General features: G+C 40.1%; 1 protein-coding gene across 5 annotated transcripts in view; it reads right to left on the reverse strand.

The window, feature by feature from the left end:
• The window catches only part of RARB (retinoic acid receptor beta), a 327,709-nt gene that overhangs the window by 55,050 nt on the left and 248,693 nt on the right, over positions 1-23,966 (reverse strand). For 3 of the 5 annotated variants that reach the window (XM_031052499.2, XM_005152832.3, XM_005152833.3), the window contains one exon: positions 14,341-14,489. In XM_031052499.2, the coding sequence (XP_030908359.1) occupies positions 14,341-14,489 (149 nt within the window). Of the gene's footprint in view, positions 1-14,340; positions 14,490-19,791; positions 19,842-23,966 lie in introns of those variants that run through there. The other 2 variants (XM_031052501.2, XM_031052500.2) reach the window with 2 other exon arrangements.

A 23,966-nucleotide genomic window follows, 5' to 3' on the forward strand; every position in this document is an offset into this window, starting at 1 on the left:
TTATCGCATTTTGCTATTTTCTTATATTTTTGTTTATGCAAATCAATTTCCTTTAACCTAATTTGTAGAGGACCAGACCTATAACCCAATAAACCCATAAACTGTCACTAGGATGGTCATACAACTGGCTAGCACTTATCCAAAGAGCTGTATGTTGTTAACTGCTCATCGTTTTTTTCTCTCTTCCCCTCCAGTGCCTCAGGATTTATACCACCAATTAAGACAATAATGAGTGCCCCAGGTTGACCTCCCAGGAGCAAGAATTAATTAAGCGCAGTATTTCTTCGTAAAGAATGACACTTTTCCAAACCATTTATGTAGCTGTTCTCTTGCATGGCAGCACAGTATCAAGAAAGCCTTTCCAAATTGTTATCCCCCAAATGTATGACTGAGTTTGGTTTATGCTCATCATTTCGGTCTATGGTTTTATCCATTGGGTTTTCAAGGGGACCAGCTTCCAAGAACAATGTCACAATTTTACTAGACATAGAAAGAAGTAGACCTCCTAGTAAAAACAAACAAAATCCCCACCAAGCTACACCCACATGCAGTGACATGCCGATTCCTGCAGCAGGCAGGACAAGGAAGAGACTCATGTTAGCTATGCAATTACTATGCTGCAATTACTTGTAGTAGTCTCCCAAATTAGCCTCTCCATTTAGCTGCTGGCAGAGATGGAAACATGTGAAGAGAAAAGGGCAAGCTCAGACACAAACCTACAAGATAGAAAGAAAGTATGTGCGTGTTCCAAGGAAATTCCCCGCACTGGCAGGCTTTGCATGCTCCTCTTCCTCCTCCCCTCCCAGCCTTCACCACAAAGGCTTGAAGAGTTCCTGCACATATTTGGTACCACAGTTATTTCTCAGAAGAGGCACAGGAGCTTTAACTAATTGTCAGTCAATATAAAAAAATCCCCGTATTTCAGCATCGTCTGAATTTACAGAGGAGCTGGCTCCTAACCCACCCAATCAAATGTTTACAGTGCAGCCAAAATAATGCAAACTATGCCACAAATATTTATATATCCCTCAAGCACAATTCCCCTTGCTCTAGCAGAGAGATTTGCACAGTTTGCATGCACAGCAAGATGTTCCTTTGCTCTCCCCAACCCACCCAGAGCTAATGCAGCACCCCAGCCTGAGCCTGGCCAGCCCAGTGGGTGCCTGTGATGGCTGGTGAAGAGCTGGCTCTGCATGCTGCAGTATGGCTCCCGCTTGTCTTCAAGACCCAGCATGGTTCTACGCTTTTTGTCCAACCTAGGAGATTTTGAAATGTGCCCAAATCTGCAGCAGAGAGGTTTCTGAGAAGGGATCAAGTGACATCTGAAAAGAATGCAGAAAGCAGCCCAAAAATATTCAGAAGAAATAACACTGACATAAACATGCCAAAAATAAAACAGATGTCTTGAGCATTACGCTTCCTGGTACATTTTTCAGGCATCTATGTGAATGACTCATCACCACACGTTAATTATGTCCTCACATTATTTTTTTCTTTTCTCTTAGTTTTGACAGTTGATGTCTAAACAAGTATGTTGTATCAGATATCTTGAAATCTGGCAAGTAATGTCTTGTACTTAGTACTTTATGCTACGCCCTCATTCCCTCACATACAGTGACAAGCTCTGTTAACACAGAATTACCCACTAAAACCTCAGATGCCTGGAGACCAGAAAACAGAGTTTAAGTAAACACCCAGAAACATGCAAGTCTGGCTCTCTAGTATTGGCAGTAGTCAAAGAAAATTACCTTTCCACACTGCATCTGAAACTCATTACCAAAGGCGACAGCAGAGGGATGAGTTGGAGCTGGACCAGCTTGGCAAACCCACCATTTTTTAGAGTGAGATGGTGGCTATTCCCCTCTGCCTGGTTCCTGTACACAGTCACAGTACACATGGTCAAAATGGTCTCAACAGCATGGAAAAGCAGGCTGAGGAAAAATCCAGCCTGTGCCAGTGAAAGGGATTAGCAACTGCACAGAGCCAGAGGAATCAACTGACTAGTTCCTCCAAGCAATAAGGGCTCTTTAGTTAACATTAATTGGAGGTATGTATCTCATTGCAAACACCAACACAAATCACACTGAGATGCTGAAAAAGCATCACAGCTTACAGGACAAATGCAGTGCTTCCTCCACCCTGATCGCTGCTGGGCACCACTATTCATTCAACCAAGCCGTAGGGAAGCAAGGGAGAGTGTGACTGGGCAACTTTGACAATGAGAAAACATGACCTTTCAGAGATGAGTGAATGAACTGGGACTATTAATCTAACACAGGAAAAACTTAGCAAGATGTTTTCTCCCTCCCCTGCCAGACTTTAATCAATGGCCAGATTCAAGCACAGAGCTCATATAATCACAAGACAATCATTCTTTCAGTTTACAAAAATCACATGGACTTGGGATAAGATAAAAGATCTTTTTAGTTAGCTCATCCATTTGGCTCCTGGGCGCTGCACATGCATCTCTCTTGTTCACATAGAACTCCCCTGTCTTCTTTCCTTTCAAAAAAATATGTAGTTTTCACTTTTGTTTCTATAGATGTAGCAGTTGCTGTGCACCACTGTGGACAAATGTGTTATCAGTTAAGACCATTTGTAGCAGCATCTGAACAATGCCTTGATCCCCTGATCCAAAATAAGGATTAAAAAAGTAAAAAAGTGGTGGTGCTTATTCAGTTAAAAAATTATAGGTTGCACAGTTATCTCTGAAATATGCTGCTTAAATTTTCTAGATCTGTGGCACTAACACTGTTCTGGATCAGCAGAAAGCATACAAGGATCACAGTGCACTCTGAAGCGAGGACCTAAAATACTTATGTATTTATTGTGGGTGCACAGGGCTCCAAAGCAAGTCAAACACTCCAGAGGCAGGCAAGCCCTCTTCCCTGTTCGGAAGATTCATCTGCAGAGCAGCCAGCCAAGACACTGACAGGAGGAGTGAACAGTAGCTCACTGGAGTGGCTGCACCATGCTATAAATCTCTGCTTTCCCTGGTAAGCGCCTGGGAGGAGGGAGAGGGAACCGGCCACAGCTGACAGTAATGGGTCCCATTAAATTGTCACTTTTAAAGAGACTTTGAAGCAAGAACAAACTTGCTCTGTAAGGATTTGATCAGTTTCCCTGCCGCCAGGCAACGGCTGCCCCTGCTCATGTGCTGTGGCTGGGGGCTGCTGGCTCTCCCTTCCAGAGCTGGAAGGGTCCCCAGCAGTCACTGAGGTTCACTATAGCTGTAGTGACGTTTTGGAATGCATTTACAACCAACCAAATCTACATTTTTTTAGCCCTACTTGCAACTGCTGTCTCACCTTGTAATTTATGTATCCGTTATTCCAGACAGGGGATCCAGAATAAATTTTCCCCTTTAAATCTGCATATTATGATACATTTTTTATTGCATAGTAACTTTTCCCATTAAAAAATATTAAATGAGAAATTTTAAGCATAGCAATATGAAACTGTAAGGGACTTTATACACAAAAATGTGTTTCTACTTAGCTGTCTTCTGAATTGAGCTATGGAAATTGGGGGGACTCCTGTATATTGTCAAAGGGAAGAACGATTCACAGGTAGTGACCCTGAATATTTGTCAGACCAGCCATAGCAGTATACCAATTAAATAATTACTATATCAATACACCAAGCTAGCAATTACAGAATTGGATGCATGGCTTCTTCAACATTATAAGCTTTTGTAAGTGGAGTACTGAGCTGCACAGATGTCACACCTAGAAGTGTCTTTCGTATATGGGAATTCCTCTGAAATAATCAGAATAATATAAAGTAGAAAGAAGGACACAGCATGCATGTCTTTTATAGGTAACTTAAGAAATAATGTATCCATACTTAATGACTATAGTAAAATCCAGATACAAAGAAGGAAAGATAAGCACATGGGTATAACCTCAGTTTTGGCAGTTTCTTATTTTTGGAATGGCTAGTCAAATATGGAAGAGCTTTTCAGTAAAGCTTTTGTTTTGTTTTACAGGGGGAAGAAAAAGATGAATGTATACTGACTCTATTGGAAATACCAAATCTTGGGAAATTACATCTAATTGTCTTTCCTGCTATAGCACAGGATTGAAATTTCACAAACAGCAGCTCTGCAAAGCTGAACAGCTCTGGGATCCGTGCTGCAAATTCAATTGCACTCCATTCCCAGAAGATGCTAGAAAATACCCCTTTAGGAAATTTGCTCAAAGGAGCACTTCATTTGAGATTATAAAGAACCTCTGTTTCCATTAGCAGGTCAGACAGTAAGCGCAGAGAGCAATGGAAGGACACTTTCCAAGGCCAATCAAAGTATTTTCTGCAAATGGGGAAGCTGACTGCTTATGACCTAGGTGATAGTTTACAATAACCAGAAAATGTAGATAGATCTTTCAAAATCAAATCCAAAATGAGTAGCAGAGAACTGAATATCCGCTTAACATGTAAGTGAACAGAATTAGATAATGGGAAATTCCATCTTGTACACTTATGAAATACCTTCATTTTTTATTTACTTCTCTAAGATGTGCCAGTCAGAAAATCTTTAAGTACTTGTTAAATAGAACACAGGCTACAATTTAAAAAGATGCCTAAAGCAAGCAAAACAGTGAATCCAACCATCTTGCCAGCAGCAAAGTCAACACACTCAACCAGAACCACACTCAGCAAAATATTCTATTCTCCTTCTTTCTACCAGGGAAAACACTTCACTTTCTTGAGTACTCCAGCATGCTATCCTAAATCTGAATTCAACAGCTCAATTGCTTGTATAGTCTTCTTTATCAATGTCTCATTAACCAGCTTTTTAAGAAGTTCCAGAATTAGAAAATGAAATGAGAAAGCTAGTTCACTCTAATTTTATATGCTATTCAGTAAGCATAAATATGGCATAGTATAAAAAAAAAGATAGGCTATTACTGCTACTATAAAATCTCAGATGTTTGCTCAGATATCCATATTTCCTTATTTGCTGAATTGCCTCTGCAAAAACTGCTTCTAAAGATCTTCCAATATTGCATTAAAGATGGTGGAAAGCTGCATTTTTTTCTTGCACTGTAACAACTTTCTGGGTGCTCATAGGACAGCCTGTAATCCACATCTATAATTATAGGCCACATGTGGTCTTTAAACTAATAGAGAGCTATGCTATAGACTGACAAAGTGAGAACAAAATAAAAGGTTTTCCCTCCTCTCTTGTGAAGAAAACCAAAAAAGTAAAATCCATTAGAACCTACTTAGAGGAAAATAAAACCACCCTCCACATCCACTACATGCATACCAGGGGACTTCTCAGTGGGCAAGAGTACCAGCCTCAATCGCAGTCCACCTGCTTCTGGCATCTCTGGCCAGCAAGTCACAATGTGATTTGCAGACAACACTTTGACACATACATATAATTTACTTAATTTTGTTGAAGCTGTTGCAAACCTTGCACATGTTACTGATCTGGTGTGAACCTCAGCTCTCACAGCCTTCTGCTAATAAGCTACAACAGCTGTAAGCAGGTGAAAGTTGGAGAGAAATGTGACAAACACATCTGCAAGGACCTTTCTCACACCTACGTTGGTGTGAGAAACTGCGATTCAACTCCAATAACAACAGGTAAATAAACATGTAAATTTGAAGGGGTTTTTTTGCAGTGTGTATCCTCAGGTACAGAGAGAGTCAGATACTACCAGAAGAGTAAGACTCAGCAATTTTAGTTTAATAATAATAATACTGAAAAAGCTAGCTGCTACAGTCTGGTTGTCGGCCAAAGACCCTGAAAAGATATACAAGGTCAGCAGGCATGAAGTTATGTCTATATTAGGAAATGCTCTTGGGAATAGTCATGAGCACTGGGGCTGGCTGATGTACCACATCTACCTTAGTTAACTCCTTCAGCCTCTGAAACAGGATGGCTGCATCCAACCTGTCCGCAGATGACCAGCACTAGATGGTACAGCAGAAACCTTTCAGGTACATAGCAAAGCAAAGCAGTGCCCCAGAATGTGGCTGATCACTGATGCACCATAGTTTTAAGAGTCGGATGGATCTTTTTTGTGAAAGCCTTCACTGACTGTATTGGGAATACTGCACAGGAAGGGAGTACAAGATTTTAGCCAATCAATTATACACACTGCTATTTGACAGTTCATGCAAACTAACAGTCATTTCCAGTTCCTGTTTCCACAGGACATTAGCCCTTGTGCTCACAAATAACTGAAGTGCTGTGGTGAGCACAGTTAGAAAGTAATCTGGGATAGTCTCTGTGCTTCTGTAGCAATGGCATCACTGTCAGGAAAAAAAAAGTATTTAGTAAAAACAACTGGTTTTACAGCTTAAGAAGAACCCCTGGTTTATGACAGAGGGCAACAGGCAGGATAAGAAGAATATTAGCTGTGGATGTTTTTGCTATACCCCCCTATAGATACTGCTGCTCTTTGTCTCTGCTCTCAAAGCCCAGTAGAGGGGAGCAGCAGAGGTATAATCCACAACTTGGGCCCAAAGCACTGGAAATCAAATACGGCACTCAAACACATAACCCAAGTTTTATTTTTGCTACCTGTCATGGTTAGCGATTAATCTTTTTCTTCATTCATGTTATTCGGACAACAGAGAGAGAGATTTTAAAATATATGGCAAGACAACATTTTTGTTCCTGATCCCATCTATTTCAGCACATTTACTTGCTCTTGGTGGGCTTCCAATAAATATATGCCTCCCTAACCTTCAAAAAATTGAGATAAATTCAGTGTCTGGCAACAGTTTTATCTTCCAAATGAAAAGTCAATTAAGAACTTACTGAAACAGATACCAGCTTTTCACAGGATACCTGCCTCTCCCAGCTTTGTTATTTCACAAACGAAAATATCAAAACCAGCATTAAAACAATCAGGTCTCCTCTGATAGTACAAAATACATAAATATTCCAGTTTTTGCTTCCTGCAAATGAATGGTGCTGAACGTTCTTACACTGCAAAGCACCTACAGTTTAAGATTAGATGATATTAATAGTGTGCAGAAATGTATCTAAAAATACATTTTTTTCACTTTCTAAAAAACTACTGTTGATTTAGCTGAAACTAGGAGCCATTTTCCACGATTTGAGGAATTTTTCATAGCTGTGCAAGAATGACAGCATGCATCTCTACTGCTGGCACTGTCACTTACTAATACAGCTTAAATGGAGACAAATACGGTTTGATCATTCAAGCTGATCTGTATTTTTCTTTGAACCAATAGAAGCTTTTACAATTGCATTGCTGCAAACAGTATTATTTCTTTCCCTGATATAAATCATGTTGTACACATATTTTTTACTTCACCTTTCTTTTTGTTTCAGTTGTAAGTGATCAAAACATACCAGGAAAACAAAGCCAAACAAATATATGGAATTAGCCGGTTTTATGAAGTTTGCTTTATTTGTTTAGTGTTAAGTAACTGAGAAAATTCTATGTCTGGATCCTTAATTCCCATTAAAGGGGCATAAATGCAGGCTGAAATATAATTACATTATAGCTAGAAGCCAATGTGCAGGAGTGGTGTTATCAAAAAGAGCTGCTGCTTAAGATCCTTTTACAATCCCAGAACTGCCTAAGAAAATGCAAATCTGTCATATGATGTACGAGGTTTTATTAAACCAAAAAGGCGGCTGTCCTGAAGAACACTGCTCCATAAAGGGAACTTTGCTATGAGAATCCCTAAAATAGTTTAGGCCGCTCATCAACATTTCTTGCAGACCAATGCATAATATCCTTGCCAGCAAACTTCAAATAAATAAAATAATACCCAGTTCCACTCTCTGTCAGTAACATTTTGTAAATCCAGTGCTGATCATGAATTCATAGCCTGCAACAGGGGAACCCCAACACTCTCTGTCCTGATGGGCATAACCATGTGAGATATCATGATGAATATTAACACAGTTGTGCTTTAAGCACCTAACCCAATGGCTCATAGGGACATGTTCCTCTGAAGGGTGACCCAGTGTGGACCTCGTTTACATGTTCTGAATCAGCCATCAGAGGAGCTCCTTCCTCTCCACTGACTGTGCAGAGCCCAGTCTTCAAACTTAGGCAACTAATTTTGGGTCCAAAGTCGAGTGGTCAGACTGCTGGCCACTGCATCTGTAAGCAAGTAAGATAAAGCTGTAAAAACAGATTTATCTTCCCTCAATTGCCGCCAACCCATGGATGACTTATAAAGTTGCCCCATCTCTGACTTCTCTCCCAGTGTGCCCTTGTGCTCACCTCACTGTTACCTTGGGCACAGAGTTCACAAAGACAGAACTTCCCGTTGTCTCTCTTTGTGACATCACCAGCTGTAACCTCATGGCAGCTTTTCTCCCAAGCTGAATATACGTGTGGATCAGAAAATTTGGACAAACCCATTTAATTTTTTCTCTTTTTCTCCTTTATTTATCTTTTTCTTCTTCTCCCATGTGTATCTTATCTTTTTTTTCTTTTGTGTGAGCCAGTCCAGCAGAATTACAGATCTGAATTTCAGGGTTTATATCAATGCCTGTTTTCCATACTGCTTAAAGTCCTTACAATAAGAAAAAAGAAAGAAAATATTTGAGACAGGAAGGTGTCAAACAAATAGATGTATTTTCACAGCTGAAGACCTATGAAAATATATTAAATATGGCTACCCCTTTAATACAATGACCCCATATTAGATGTGATTTTATATGAAAACTCTGATGGAAGGAAAGCTACCCTTATTTTATGATAAAAGCCAACCTGGGATCACTTAGCATTGAAGTAGATTTACCTATATTTTTGTCTGTTAGCATCAATAACAGGCAGAGAGGCACCTTGATCATTTAGACAAAACTGCTGGACCATAAACCTATCCTATCCTCTTATGTGCTGTGTGCATTTCTCTTCTGAAATCACTTAGGCATCTTTGAGTGCACTGAATTCAAGTCAGGAATCCGGGCAGGATTGCCAGCAGAGGAATGCCATCTTTTAAACATCTAGAACAAGAGACAAGGCTTTCAGAGACAGCTCAAGCTGTCAGAACACCAGCTTCTCCTCCTTGGCTACACAATGATGGCACTGTGTGGGGAATACAGCCCACGACTCTCAGTCTCCTTTCTTTAAACCTGCTACAATGAAGAGGCAAGTCAGGACCAAAGAGCTGAGCTTTCAGTGGCAGCCAACCCCATAGCCACTTGTACCAGCTGTATAAACCCAAGTTGCTCATTTTGTATGGAATTTGAGTGCTATCCAGAAACACCCAGAGAACCCCCAAAAAAGATCTTTAACTGAGGTCATGAAACACACAAGTACATTCCAAAACCTGCCTCTGAAATGTCACAGTCTACAAAATGGAAAGTTGCGAATAAGTCGAATACAGTCAATGTATGGTATTTTACATAAGAAAAGATGGACTGGTTTTGGTATTTCTTTTACAAAATACAAGCACACTGTGAGGATCAGTTTGGTTTTGAGATTCTAATACATACACAAAGCCACTGGCTGGCTATGAGGCACATCAGTCTTTTGCAGCGTACACGCAGAAATAAACACAAAGCTGTGATTTTCCTTTTTAAAACCAGTTTAAAACACCCCCCCCCAAAAAAATTAAAAAAAAATCTTGTCTGCTGAATCTGGCTGACCAAATTGAGAAAAAGTTGAGAAAAAGCCTTCTGAAAGCTCCTATATTTCAAATTTGGAAGGCAAGAAGTCAGGTACTTAAATCTATAATCACAAAATTTTCAGCATGAGCATACTAGAATTAGAAAACAAGATAGCTTGAAACTACTTATACAGCTCCCAAACTTCCATTGTAGCTCATAAGTGTACATTATGAAATACTCCTGTCCCTAAAAACTTTAAGACTAGTATATCAAAACAAGCCATGAACAGACTTCCTAGTGGGCACAGTATTGAAGACTGGTAATGAATAAGAGAGAAGGACCACTTAAAAAAGGGCACTTAGAATACAGAAAAGGTGTTTGGCAAAGGAGGTTAGGAGGTTGTTCTCAGGTACCAGAAAGAATAAGGTCCAAGGATGATAGTGAGTGGAAAAATATGAAGGAAGGACCAATGTAATCACCATGCAAGACGAACACAACAATGACTTGTCAATGAAAGCAGACAAAGGCAGATTCTGGAGGAAAAAGGACAACAAACTCTGTGAATTGCAATGCTGCAGATCAGAAGTGGTAAATGCTCCATCCCTACCAGGGTTCAAGGCCAGGTTAGACAGAGCCTTGGGTGACACAGTCTAGGGTGGTGTTCCTGCCCATGGCAGAGGGTTGGAACTGGATGATCTTAAGGTCCTTTCCAACCCAAACCATTCTATGAAATTATGTCATTGTGGCACAAAGTCTGAAAAAACTGCATGCCATGAGGCTACAGTTGATGATGTCACAAAGAGAGACAATGGAAAGTTCTGTCTTCATGAACTCTGTGCCCACAGTAACAGTAAGGTGAGCATGAGGGCACACCAGGGAAAGATGGCAGGGGAGAAGTCAGAGATGGGGTAACTTTGAAAGTCATCCATGGGTTGGTGGTAATTGAGGGAAGATAAATTTTCCAGTGCAGTGGTTCCCAAACTGAGCATCAGAAGGACATAATCACCATCCACAGCTCTCCAAGGGCTCCTGGCTGAAAGGGTATTCATTAATAATAAGAAGAATATTGCTATAACCTTCCCCATCAGTCTAACATAAAACAGGTCAGTAGCTGATGCTTTTGAGACAGAAAAGCAAAGAACCAAATCGAACCTCAGGGAACAGCATAAGCAAGTGGATAAAGAGCCATTTAAGGAGACATTGAGTAAATCTAAGCAAAGCAGGAGGAGAATCTAAAAAGCCCTGAGAGCCAGGAAAAAGAAAGTCTGCTAGAACACCTCTCCTACGATGAATGGTTGGGAGAGCTGAGATTGTTCAGCCTGGAGAAGCTAAGACTCTGAAAAGACCTTACTGCAGCCTTTCAGTTCTTAAAAAGGGACCTAAAAGAAAGATGGGGAAAGACTTTTTATCAGGGCCTGTTGTAAAAGGACAAGGGATGGTGGTATTAGACTAAATTACAGGAGAGTGAGGGTGGATGTGAGGAAAAATTTCTTTACAATGAGAGTGGTAAAATACTGGCACAGGTTGCCCAGAGAGGTGGTGGATGCGCCATCCCTGGAGACATTCAAGGCCAGGCTGGATGTGGTTCTGGGAAACCTGATCTAGTTGAAGATGTCCCTGCTCACTGCAGGGGGGTTGAACTAGATGACATTTGAGGGTCCCTTCCACAAACTATTCTATGATCAACCCAAAACCTGGAGGACAGTAAGCTGTCCCTTTGCACTAGATGGAGACTGTTAATGACTGTGACAACAAAAAAGAAGAAAACATAGAGAAAGAAGTAAACCAAGGGAAAACTAGCACAGAAAAACAAGAGGAACGGGGCCCTAATTAGGTAAATATGATACAAGCAGAGTTTTTCATTTGTGTTTCCCTTGAGAAACAAGACTTCTAGGAGTTTGATGGGAAAGGTAATGAATCAGAAAGGAAAAAGGAAAAGACTTGAGGAAAGGACCTCATAGCAGAGATGTAATGCAGAAGGAAAAAGAAGTGAATTTAAGGCTTAATGTCACAGAATAGAGACATAAAACCATGTGAAGAAAGTAACACTGGAAACAGGAGTGATGAAAAAGAAAATGGCAACAAGGTTAGAGGCAAAAAAAAATAACAAGAAAAGAAAAAAAGGAGAATTAACAGATTTGGTTGACATTTTAGTCCAGCTTCTTATAAAATGAGCTTTGTGAGACCCAGGAGTCTGTAAGCGAAGTTGCCTCTCCCCATCCCAACAGCTTTTGAACCTGCCAGTCCACTTCAGTAAAACTCCAAATCTTGAAAACAATAAAGTCCTATGAAATCGCATAGAGATGGGTGTCGAGGTGAAGGAGAAATCCATTTGTGTTCCCTAACTAGATTAAAATCTGTAACATGAATTCTTCCTTATTATTGTTTGCTTATTCATCAGAGAATCAGCATGTAACTCCAGCTACGTACCAAGCAGAAGCTTTTAGTGAAATATAGGCTCTCTTATAAACCTGTGTTAACCAACTGAAAGGCAGAGATGCAAAAGAGCACTGCTTCCCCAGCGTCAAGAACCAATACTGGGAACCAAGGGTGAAGGTAAGCTTGAGTACAGGCCGAAGCCTGGATGGCTAGAAATAAGTACAGGGTGGCAGCTTTCCTATGGTACAGTACCAAGAAATACTTGTATGAAAACAAGCACAGAGCAAAGATGAAGGAAAACAAAATAAACATTCCAAAAGGGCTTAAGTGAAAAGGGTAACATTCTTCAAAGAAAGAGTAGGAACTGGAAGAGTAGGGGTTTCAGAGGCAGTCTTTGGTGATGTGGCCGTGTACTACTGTCTGCTGCCACCCACCCATCATCTGTCTGTTGACCTGAAAGCTCAGACAACTTTTAATGTAGATAGGGTACATGACTGTCCACCAAAGGTGCCACTGGTTGACTCAGTGATCTCATCATATTCTTTGCCAGCTTCTAGCATTCACATAGGAAGTTGATTCAATCAGTAGAAAAGATTCATAGAATACTAGCTCTATTTGTTGAAGAGCTAGCATCAACTAACCCAAATCTTACCAGTCTCAAGCAGCCAAGTTACAGCTTTGAAATCTCGTTATTTCCCCTAGACTGACAGGTTTTCCATGTAGCTAATTTTTAATTTCTTTTTCTTTTAACAGCAGCTATTGCTAAGTACTGAATTACCCCATCTTGCAAATTAGCAAGTGAAGACGATGTTGTTGTTGTTGAATAATGGCTAGCACATTACAAGATGGGTTTCTTCATGTATTTTGACAAGTGCAGTCTTGTTTTCATCACGCATGAAAATGCTCTGCAGTATGCCAGTAAAAGACCTACAGCTTATTTTTGCATATTTTTCAAATATAATGAAGTCTTAGGGACATGTGACCTTTCTGCCACAGTCTGCAATTACGTCTGCACTTAGAGGGGATTTGTGGGTGAGCAAATGACACCACCATCTGTGTGTTAGCATCTGAGTATGATGAGAGATCCTATTTAATGAAATTAGCTACAGCATGTCCTTACCATAGCTCTTCCTAAAAGACACATTTTGATGGTTTTGTGGCATCTAAAAGAACAAAAACCCCAGACATGATACCCAAGGAAAACCTTGATATCAGAAAGACATGTTAAAACCAAGGTGAACTTGAATAGTTACTTTCATTACTTCAGTATCTACAGCTATGAAACAGGGAAAAATAGGCTCCAGTCCTATTGGTTTTTGCCTAATGACACAAACCCAGGACTATGATATGTTATGTCATTACAAAAGGCCATTAGCATGGAAGAAGTTGCAGGTTCAAAGGATAAAGTAAAAATGGCTAACTGCTCAGTATCTGAAAATATTATAACATCTCACAAAAAATAAACCAGCAAAACACCTTTTTTTAATTTATCCTAATTATTTATATGGATATAGCACCTGTCACATTTTTGGCATACATTAGTATCTTCACTGTACTAAACACTACGCAACTATTTTAGTTTGAAGGATGGAAATCATAGGTCTTATTTTAACTGTTAAAGAACTTTGCAATAAGGTGCCATAACTAATGAAGTTAAATATGAGAGCACCTGTCCTACAATATATTTCTTCAACATCTTTCGCACTACCTTATTTCTTCCATGCTTACTGTTCACTGTATGCACATCTTTAATTATTGCCTTACACACATGGCTTAACTGACATTCCCTCTTTTTAGATATTCTTTACTTTAGAATAGTGTATTGTATTACCAAATCCTATGGGTAGTCAAGTCATCTTCTGACAAGCAGAGCACTGGAGAGCACCTAGCAGATGTACCAGCCCTGGAGCCTGCCAGATTAAATTTTGTAAATACCAACGTACTAATGCTCAAATTCCCAATATGATTTGAGATTAGCCAGATAGTTAGAGTCTGTGCCAAAAATTTCCAGATGATCAGATCCTGTTCCCAAATTCTACCCCCTAGATACCCAGAGCAGCACACAGAAAAAGGCTGAGAACAGCCAACAGCTGTGTGAGTTCAGACATGATGGACAGTGAAGAGTCTCAAAGTGTTTTCACTTTACTCTTTGATTATGTCGGCATCTGTGATCGCATTCTTATGTTAGTCAATACTTATGGAAGTCCCTGAAGGACACACTTTGGAAGAAGTAATTCCAGGCACGATGGTAATTTACTTGGCTTTACCCATGGATAAGAATTATTTCACAAAAGAAAGGTACAGGGGTCTTTGGAGATAATCAAGTCACACCAAACTGTATTGCGCTGCCTCTCTCTAAAATGAAATGCCATCCTATAAAAGGAAAGGGAGATGATGGTACTCACCTTACATCCTTCACAAGCACTGACACCATAGTGATATCCGGATGACTTGTCTTGACAGACAAAACAGGGCTTGTAAACACGAGGGGGTGGAAGTGGTGAAGGAGGGCTCGGAACAAGTTCCTCAGAACTGGTGCTCTGAGTTTCAACTGCTACAAAAGAAAAAATAAATAACTGAATGTTTCATGAATGAATTTTAAATAACTGATTATTTACTGTATTATAACTATCAAACTATAATAAACATTCATTTGTCTTTCCTGGCAAAATTTAAGGGGAACTAAAGCAAGGTAAGTAATGACAGGACTACATAGTATAGCCTCGAAAGTATATCTTAAAGTATCCAATCATTTTTCATGATCCAGCAACTCACCACCACAAAAGCTTCAGCTCTCTTCAGATACAGAGTTTGCACCTCTTACCAGGCTCCAAAAATAAAAAGTTTCTAGTTTTAGTCTCCTTAATTGTGTGGGATCCATGTGTGCATGCTAGATAATCAGGAAACTGTGGCATATACCCTTCCAATTGGTATCGAATCTTGGGAGAGGTCTTATATCATCACTTGCCTTCTTCTACAAAAGGTAACACAAAAGGTAACACTTCCAATGTGCAATTCTGCCACAGCAGGATAGCAGCATGCATCAGGACATATGTAAAGAGACAAAGGACTAAGTGTAATACCTGAAGTGAAAAATATCTGATTTGTCTTTTTTTTCTTTAAACCAGCACAACCCAGTAAAACATCCACACTAACCTTAGAATTTGTAACATCAGGAAACCTCTCTGAGAAAGAGCTACTTATACACTACAACCCCACATTCCTTTACTGCCTTAATATTTCTAGATGGTCATTTGTTTTGAACCTGATGAAAAGCCACTTTTCCCTTTCAAGGAAAGGACATGAAAGCTCTACAATGCAAGATAAGACATGCGAACTACATCTTTCCAAACATCTGCATTAGTTTTCTGTGATATCCTGTCATCATTCCTCACATTTATGGTAGATGTACAATACATTTTCATGTTTCACCTAGCCGTCTGCTGCGTCTCAGATAAATCCCTCTAACTTTTCAACAGATATACAGAAATGACAGGATGTGTGAACTCAGATCTATCCAGAAATATTAGGCACTACCAGCAGAGCTAAATCTCAAGACTGCTACAGCAGGCCCTAGAGAACATTGCTCAATGGAAAAATTTTAGACAAGATTTACTGACCACGATTTTTTCAGATTACAAAGATGATACATTTGTATTAAACTCATGATTCATTGTCAACTCATGGGCTGCAGAATTCACAGAGGGCATCATGCAGCATGATGCAACCTCTGATTACTTGTGAGGGGAGGGCCCCTTTCTGCCATTTTTACTATGGTTAAACTAGCAGCAACTTCAAAGATGGATATTCCTTGAGAAGAAAAGAAATGCTTGAGTGACATATTAGATGCTGTATTTTAAGCAAAGAAAAGAAATATCTTTCAAACAGGAACAATTTATACATCTAACAACAAGGAGGCTGTGAAAAAAACCAAATTAAAAAACTCAGAAAAGTAAAATAACATAGCTCCATAAATGGAGACATTAAGACAATTCTAGACCTGTACTTAGGTTTTTCAGCATTAAATACACTGAACCTTGGCAAACCTGCAGGTTCTTACTGCACAAAAACTTTGATGAAATTTATTCTTAACAAAAACACAGATGAGAATGATCATTTCTTTTCAACAGTAATTTTTGGTATTAAAGAGAGCTAGAGAGTTCTGTTATTGATCTCTGCACAGCCACCCTGCTTGAATCAATAATCTATTAGTACTTTTAAAATAAAGTGAATTTCATCAAATGCCCTTGAGAGGCCTCAAACATTCCTCGCCTTATTTCATGCTCCTACATGAATTATGGTAGCTTCCAATCAGCCTATGGAATGATAAAATTTTATCTTTAAAACTCTAATACCAGAAGACAATGTGTTTTGTATTAGCTCATTCAACTCTCCCAGTCCATCTGAAAGGCAGGCTTTAGCTCCCCAGGCAAAACAAGGTTGTTATTCAATAAAACAACTGCACTCCTGCAATCCTTCTGCAAGTTCAGTTTGGGGAAAGCAATCTTTGAGGGGTAATACTGATACACTTCTGCTTTTTCCATGATTTCATGCTAAACAAGGACCAGCTTGTAGCAGTGTTTGAACCATGGTCCATATGTAGCAGAGAGGTCTGTCAGGCACTGGCCAAGCTCCAGCAACTTGCAATAACCAGAGATGAAGCTACCAGTTCAGTTAATAAACACACAACATAGTCAACAGTTGAAGAGCTGAAGGTGCTGCTAGTGAATTCTTTTCTAGATTATTTGAAAAGGAAAGAGCCATTGTCCTTTTCAACCCTAACTATTCTACGATTGTAAACCAGAGGTCACTCCTTAAAACTCACATATATATATACATATACGTATATATATGTGTGTGTGTGTGCGCCACTGAAAGGGCTTTAATCTGTTCAATATAATCTTGCATCAACAGAACAACTATCATGAGAGTTAGATTTTTTTTGTATTTTTTTTATAAGAAAACCCAATTTGGGAACATTAATTTCTGATCACAGGCAAAATGTACAGTTTTCTGGAGAAATCTTGAACTCAGGTTACATATGCTCAACTCTATCCAGCTTCTGATTTACTATTCTTCCTTGGATTTAGACTTTTTAACTCTATTGGAAAATGTATATACTGCCATCATGGAAGTGCAGAAATCCAGCACAGGCAATTCATGTTCAGCAGGTAGAAAGCATTATTTCTATATCATGTCGGTGGCAAGGGGCCACACGACAGCAGAACCCACTTTCTTCTATGCATGCCTGCACATGCAACATGGGAAAAAAGAAAGGATGGGGGCAGGTAGTTGACATTTCCAGAAGAGGTATTTTAAAAGAAGTTTTAGGATTTTAGGAAGAATTTAAAGGCGGGGTGGGGGGGAGAAAACGGCAACCTCTTTCCATGCCCTGCTGTCTTGTCCTGCAGGATGCGACACTTCAGGGTCCCTATTCACCTGAGAAAACAGAGCCTCAGTGTTGTCACCCAACAATTGAATGCAGCTTAAGCACACAGAGACTTAAACAATCGGTCACTTCACAATTCCTAAGATGTCTGAAATATTTCTAAAGGTTAGATAAAGCAGCAGATAAGATCTTTAAAAGCACAGCATGCTTTGTGAGAGCTAATTTACTGCCAGCTAAACCGTGTTGACAGACGGAGGAGGTATTTTACTTTGTGACCATCTAGAAGCAGGCAGGCACTAGGAAATGCCTTGAGTTTTGCTAGAAACTTAGATTAAGCTTGCATGTTAATGCATACTTTGGGCAGTTGAGTCTTAAAAGAATAAGAAGTTGTAAAGCAAATGGCATTTCCTGGATAGCCTCAAGGGAATTTCAAATACTGAGCTCAGGGTCCCTGGTGGGAAGCAGCAATTTCAGCTAATTAGGGTGAATAGCAAAGTGTTGCATTTGGTCAAAACATTCTGTTAACCCTCATTTTTGTTGGCACCAGCCAGAGTCTGGATTTTTCGCTGCTCTGTGTGTGTGTGTGTATGTATGTGTGTGTGTGAATTCACTGCAGGAGTGCAAGGCACGCAGCTCACATACATTAGGCAGAAAGTCAAAGGAAACGCCAAAGTTCAACTAAAGTACAAGTAATTAGAACCAGATTCTCTGCTGCTTATATGTGTGCATTTGATTGTAGAAGTTATTTATAAGCCTCCAAACATTTGAAAAAATAACTATATACTGTAGATCATTTAATTTTTATGTCTCGTCTGGAAAAAAAGTCTGCTTTTAATCATCTTCCAGGAAAGAGCAAGGAACTGGAAAAGTGGGTTTCAATTGTTTCAATACAAATTTCTCTCTTTCATGTGCCACATAAAACTATACTATAAAATTAAATCCAAAATATCATTGACTCAGCTCTCTCATCCACTTCTTTTTTTCTTTTTTAATAAAAAACTTCTTTGAATTTGTCATGCTTAAATAGTTTGCGTTGTTCTGAGAGTTTGGGTTTTGGTTTAAAATTGTAGTTTGGAAGACAGACAAGGAGAGAAGAAAAAAAAAGTGAGAGAGAAAGAAAACATTATGGTGGAGACTTGCCAGCCTTGACTTAGTAACCTGGCCATGACCCTCCAGCGAGTGTGTGTTTGACCGGGTCACATATGACTCTGGCTGCATACTGTTGCTGGGTTATAAGTCCCAGATATTTTTACCATATATACAACAGGTGGGATCACAGACAACATAAAGAGGAAAATTAAGTCTTCTCTCTTGCAAAGACTCTAATTTTCTCCCTTGCAAAGAAAACAACACAAAGTAAAGAAGTTGTGCTACTATTTCACGTATTGGCACTTGCTGTGCTGGCTCGCTGCTCTACCCAGGGGCTGGTGGCGTGGAGGCAGAGTGGGCTGAGGGCAGGAAGACATAGGAAAAGGTTCATGGGAAGCCATGTACAAATGTTAATCAATGCAGAATGAAAAGTCACCACCATCAAAAGTCTTTCTTCATAGAGCTGGGTGGGTATCGAGGTTCAGGAGAGAATGCTTATTTTGAGAGAACACAGCATACCTGGATTAAAGCATGGGCTGCCACAATAACTCCAGATTGAGATTATTATCAAGATTTTCAGAAATACTTAAAGAAGTATGTTTTCCACATTTGAGAGTTTCTTTTTTGTTATTTGCATCTTGCTTGCTGCACACATCTGCCTTAATGCATGACATTAAATATAAGTTATTCTATTTTAATTCTTCATTACAATTTTACCAGTAATAATCAAGTCACAGTTCATCTCTACAAGACTGTCTCAGCCTTAAAAAAACCAAGGTGGTATTTGGGCTGAAGGCCAAAGAAGCCTCTCAATTCTTCAGGTTTGCTTTTAGTCTGAAAAGGGGCATTCCACTTTCGACATGAACATCAGAAGACGAAAATTCATGACCTGGTTTCTGCTTGAGGGTGCCCAATTTAAAATCCTGTTATTTTAAAAGCTCAAAGAGTATCCCACAGGTTTTTGCTATGTGCTGCTCAGTATTTCTAGAGTATGACTGAAATCACAACACAAATAGCATGAAGCAGAGGTTATGGAGCTCGAAGCCCAGTCTGTAAGGTCTTACTAATAGGAAACTGCACACAAGGTCACCCAAAGGTGTCTCAGACCAGGTCATTTTAAGTGCCATGCCTAGGGCACAGGCTGCTGCTGCCTATAGCTATCTCAGACAAGGTGCAAGCCCCAATAGGCATAGCTGAGTTGGCAGAAGCCTCTAAAGCCAAAGTGCTTTTGCTGTTACAGCTCTTGTCAGTTAGGGAGTGATATGGACAGCTGGCTTCTGTCCCGTCACATCTGGGAGAAGAGGGGTCCTGCTGAACTCTGCCCTCTGCTTTGTGAGTACAAGCAGCAGTTAAGCACACTCTGCTCTGATATCCTTACCCTAATGAAGTTCCAAGTACAAATTCGGCCATTGCTTCACTGCAGGCAGACATACCACCAGGACAGTGTTTTCTTCTCTCACCCGTTCACATCTTATGCATTTATACAGTACAGTATTTTGGGCAGGGTCTCAGAATATGCTGTACAGTAACCAACACTGCAGGACCTTCAAGTACTTCTCCAACAAAAATAATGGTAATGATCATGATCCTGCCAAGACAAAATGTATTTTAAAGAATGAACCTTGAAAGGCCTCCACAACCTTGAAGGGAGCTATTACTTGCAAAGCAAATCCTCAGAGTGCTTTTATTTTAACTATTTCAGTATTTCAGTGTTAAAAATGCAGACTAACTTCAAGGGATGTGTCTTTAAAAAAGGGGACTTCTTCATATTCAGCAAATGTGTTTGCTGTGTTTATACCAAGTTGTATTTGCCAACTAGAATGGCAAAAGTGTTTACACATAGAATCATAGAATAGTTAGGGTTGGAAAGGACCTTAAGATCATCTAGTTCCAACTCCCCTGCCATAGGCAGGGACACCTCACACTAAACCATATCACCCAAGGCTTCATCCAACCTGGCCTTGAACACTGCCAGGGATGGAGCATTCACAACCTCCCTGGGCAACCCATTCCAGTGCCTCACCACCCTAACAGGAAAGAATATCTTCCTTATATCCAATCTAAACCTCAACCCATTACCCCTTGTCCTGTCACTACAGTCCCTAATGAATAGTCCCTCCCCAGCATAGTCCCTCCCAGCATCCCTCTAGGCCCCCTTCAGATACTGGAAAGCTGCTATGAGGTCTCCATGCAGCCTTCTCTTCTCCAGGCTAAACAGCCCCAACTTGCTCAGCCTGACTGCTGAATCTCCTTTAGTTTAGTACTGGGAGAGAGCTAGCTGCATCATACTCCTTCGTGCCTTCCATCAACAAAATTGCCAAGTTTCAATTGCAAATCTTTAATGTTATCCAGCAGAGTCATGTAACATAAGTCAGCAGAGTCAGTGGATGCTGATCTTGGCTATACAATAGGAGTACAGCCCTTTGAAACCTTTATATGAGGTGATTAAGGCCACGGAATAAAGTTCAACATCCTACTACCAATACAAAAGAGCTCTCCGGATTTTTGTGCAGTAAATCAGAAGACAACAGCATCTATCTTTTGGTTATACTTCTATTCTAGTCTCCAAATACAATTTCTTTTCCTTAGCAGAATGACTTCTTCATTCTTTATTATTCCCACAAATATCCTTTATTGATTGCCCAGTGAAGGGTGGGAATCCTTATATAAGATACTTTTTCATTATGCCACAATCTGGCCTCTTAATGAATCCACTTCTTAAAGCATGCAAATTCAGTTTCCTGAGTTCACAGTGCCATTTATTAAGGCAGCCAAGGGTCCCCACCTGCCAGCACATCTTCCCTAGGGATAATCCTGTGCAGATCACAGACACCCTGAGTGACTCTCCCAGGGCCCACTACACAGCACTGCTGGCAGTGCTTCTGGTCCTGCCATATTTAACGGCATGAAAGATCCTGCTCTATTCCACCTATCTGATCTACAAGCATGGTTCCTGTTATTCCAGTATGCGAATAACCCATGATCATTCATATTTTTACCTTGTAACACTTAAGTTAGATAAGGGAAAAGCTTTTCTTTTAACTTTACAGATGGGAAACAGAAGCACTGACAGCCTAAGAGCTTGATTTGCTTGGTCTTAAATTCCTAGACAACTGCAAGCAGAACCCAACTGGGAATTTCAACAGCAACTGTAGCTGTAGCTCAAACAGGATTTTCCAAACATGGCCTTGTGTGTCTTGCCCCAAGTTACACATGGGATACATGACAGAGCAGGGAATTCATTGAAGTCTGTGCTCAGTCTCTCTAATGGAGAGGCTCCAAAGTACCCCTAAGTCTGTGGGTGCATCCTGCTCACCTGCTGACTGCAAAGCTGCCCAAGGGTGCCTTCTGTCCTGGAGAGCCACCCCTACTGCTGGCCTGGAACTTGGGAGAGATGATGAAAGGCTTGTCTTCATTTTCTGATCTGCATGTCCAACTAAGAATCCTTCTGTAAGACTCCTCTACCATATATACAATTACATAGGAATGGAGTGGCAGAAACAGACCTATGCTGAAGAGAACTCCCACATCCTCTCCTGAAAGCAGCTAAGCAGCAGCCACACACATGGGTCCTGTGTTCCACAAAGGCACAAGAAACACCAGAGGCTGCCACAGATACCTCTGTTCTTGACCATACTGCCCAAGCCAACATCAGCCTTATATTAATATTTACTCATATTTACTGTGAGGGTGGTGAGGCGCTGGCACAGGGTGCCCAGAGAAGCTGTGACTGCTCCATCCCTGGCAGTGTTCAAGGCAAGGTTGGATGGGGCCTGGAGCAACCTGGTCTAGTGGAAGGTGTCCCTGCCATGGTTGGAACTAGATATCTTTAAGGTCTCTTTCAACCCAGTCTATGATTTAGCCTGAATATACCAGGCTAGTCTTACATATTGAGTACATATGATCTGGAAGTCACCAGTATGTCCCAACCATATCTTCCTGACTGAAAACAACCTAAACCCTTTTTTTCTGAAGCTGCTGCACCATTTTGTTGTGTCCCACATGTATTCCAGTGGGAAGCCATCACTGCAGCCTTTGGCATTTCTCCTAGTAAAGCCAGGACTTCTGGCAACTGCATACTCTACACATGCATTTACTACAGCTAGCAGTAAAGGACAATGAGGAGGCTGCTGCCACTGTCGGTTTGCAATGTCTGGTTCTCAAGTTTCAACTCCAGTATCCCTGGAGATTTGTGTTCACATTACCTTTTCAAAGAAAATTATACTGTTTTTCAGGTTGAGGTTTGGGGTTTTTCCTATAGCTGTATTAGCAAAGCAATCCTACATTTGAGTTTATATATCCATGTAGCCTGAGATGCATTTACACCTGAGCAAATGTAGAAGGCAGAAAGCTTGTCAGGATTAATTATATCAGGGACAGGAACTGCATCTGGTTATACCTGTGTTACTCTCAGGACAGCGAGACTTAATGACGCGCTAGTAACTGAGAACAGGAGCGCCTTGCACTAAATAAATGGCCAAGCAGACACCATGAGGGAGACAGGGTGAAAGTAAGTGTACAGACAAGATGGCCTGAGGGTTTGGCAGGCACAGCAGAGTTTACAGGGCAGCAGCTCATCACTTCGGATTAGGAGCCTACATTCAAAATGAAAAAGAAAAGATGTTAAATGAAAAAAATAAATCGTACGGAAAACTGAAGAAAAACATCCGAAAGATGCTAGCTCTATAGTTTTTTCAGGTCGGTGATTTTCTGCCTAGCCACTGGAAAACTGCAGCAGTGAAAATTACATACTGTTGCAAAACTGAAAAATAGGACCTTTTGTACATATATATATATATATATATACATATATATATATATATATAAAAATTGTATGATCATCTGCAAGGAGGTAGATTTTCCTTTGAAAATTAACTTGTCTTATAATTCGGGCCCTGTTTCTTCAGTAGTGAATTCCCAAGGTCAGATCCTCATCTGGAGTGAAGTGGCATAGGCAAAGCAGCAATGCCTACATAGAAAAGATGAGAACACTGGCCTACTTATGAAAACTGGGCCTATATCTGTGGCATATTGATACAAATTCATGTTCTCATATTGATACAAAGCATGTTCTCACATGATCAAAAATAAGAAAAAAGGCACACTGAGGAACAAAACATTTAAAATAAAAGGGGCCTGATTCTTTTTTCAGAGTTTACAGTTTTGTCACACCACCAATTCCAAGAAAGACTCCTGACTTCTAAACATAAATGGGAGAAAACACAGCTCAAGTATCTTTAATAATAAATAACAAATGCAAGGGAAATGAAGTACTGACTATAATCTTCACATATATCCAAATATTTTACTAAGTCATAAAGTCTCCATGTATAGTTGTTAAATGTTTTATAGCGTTTGAGGACTTTTATCATCAAATCTTTTCAAGCATCAAACGCAAAATAGAATAATTCAGTATGTTATACAAAACGATGATTTTATTCTTCAAACCTCGCCTCCTATCCAAGTTAGTATTAGTTTTCAGTATTACTATGTCTGCCGAATAAATTTTTTATGTTCTTAAGACAGCATCCATCATGACGTTTTGCTGTGGCT

The sequence above is a fragment of the Melopsittacus undulatus genome, chromosome 1 (genome assembly GCF_012275295.1).
Source record: "Melopsittacus undulatus isolate bMelUnd1 chromosome 1, bMelUnd1.mat.Z, whole genome shotgun sequence".
Lineage (NCBI taxonomy): Eukaryota > Metazoa > Chordata > Aves > Psittaciformes > Psittaculidae > Melopsittacus > Melopsittacus undulatus.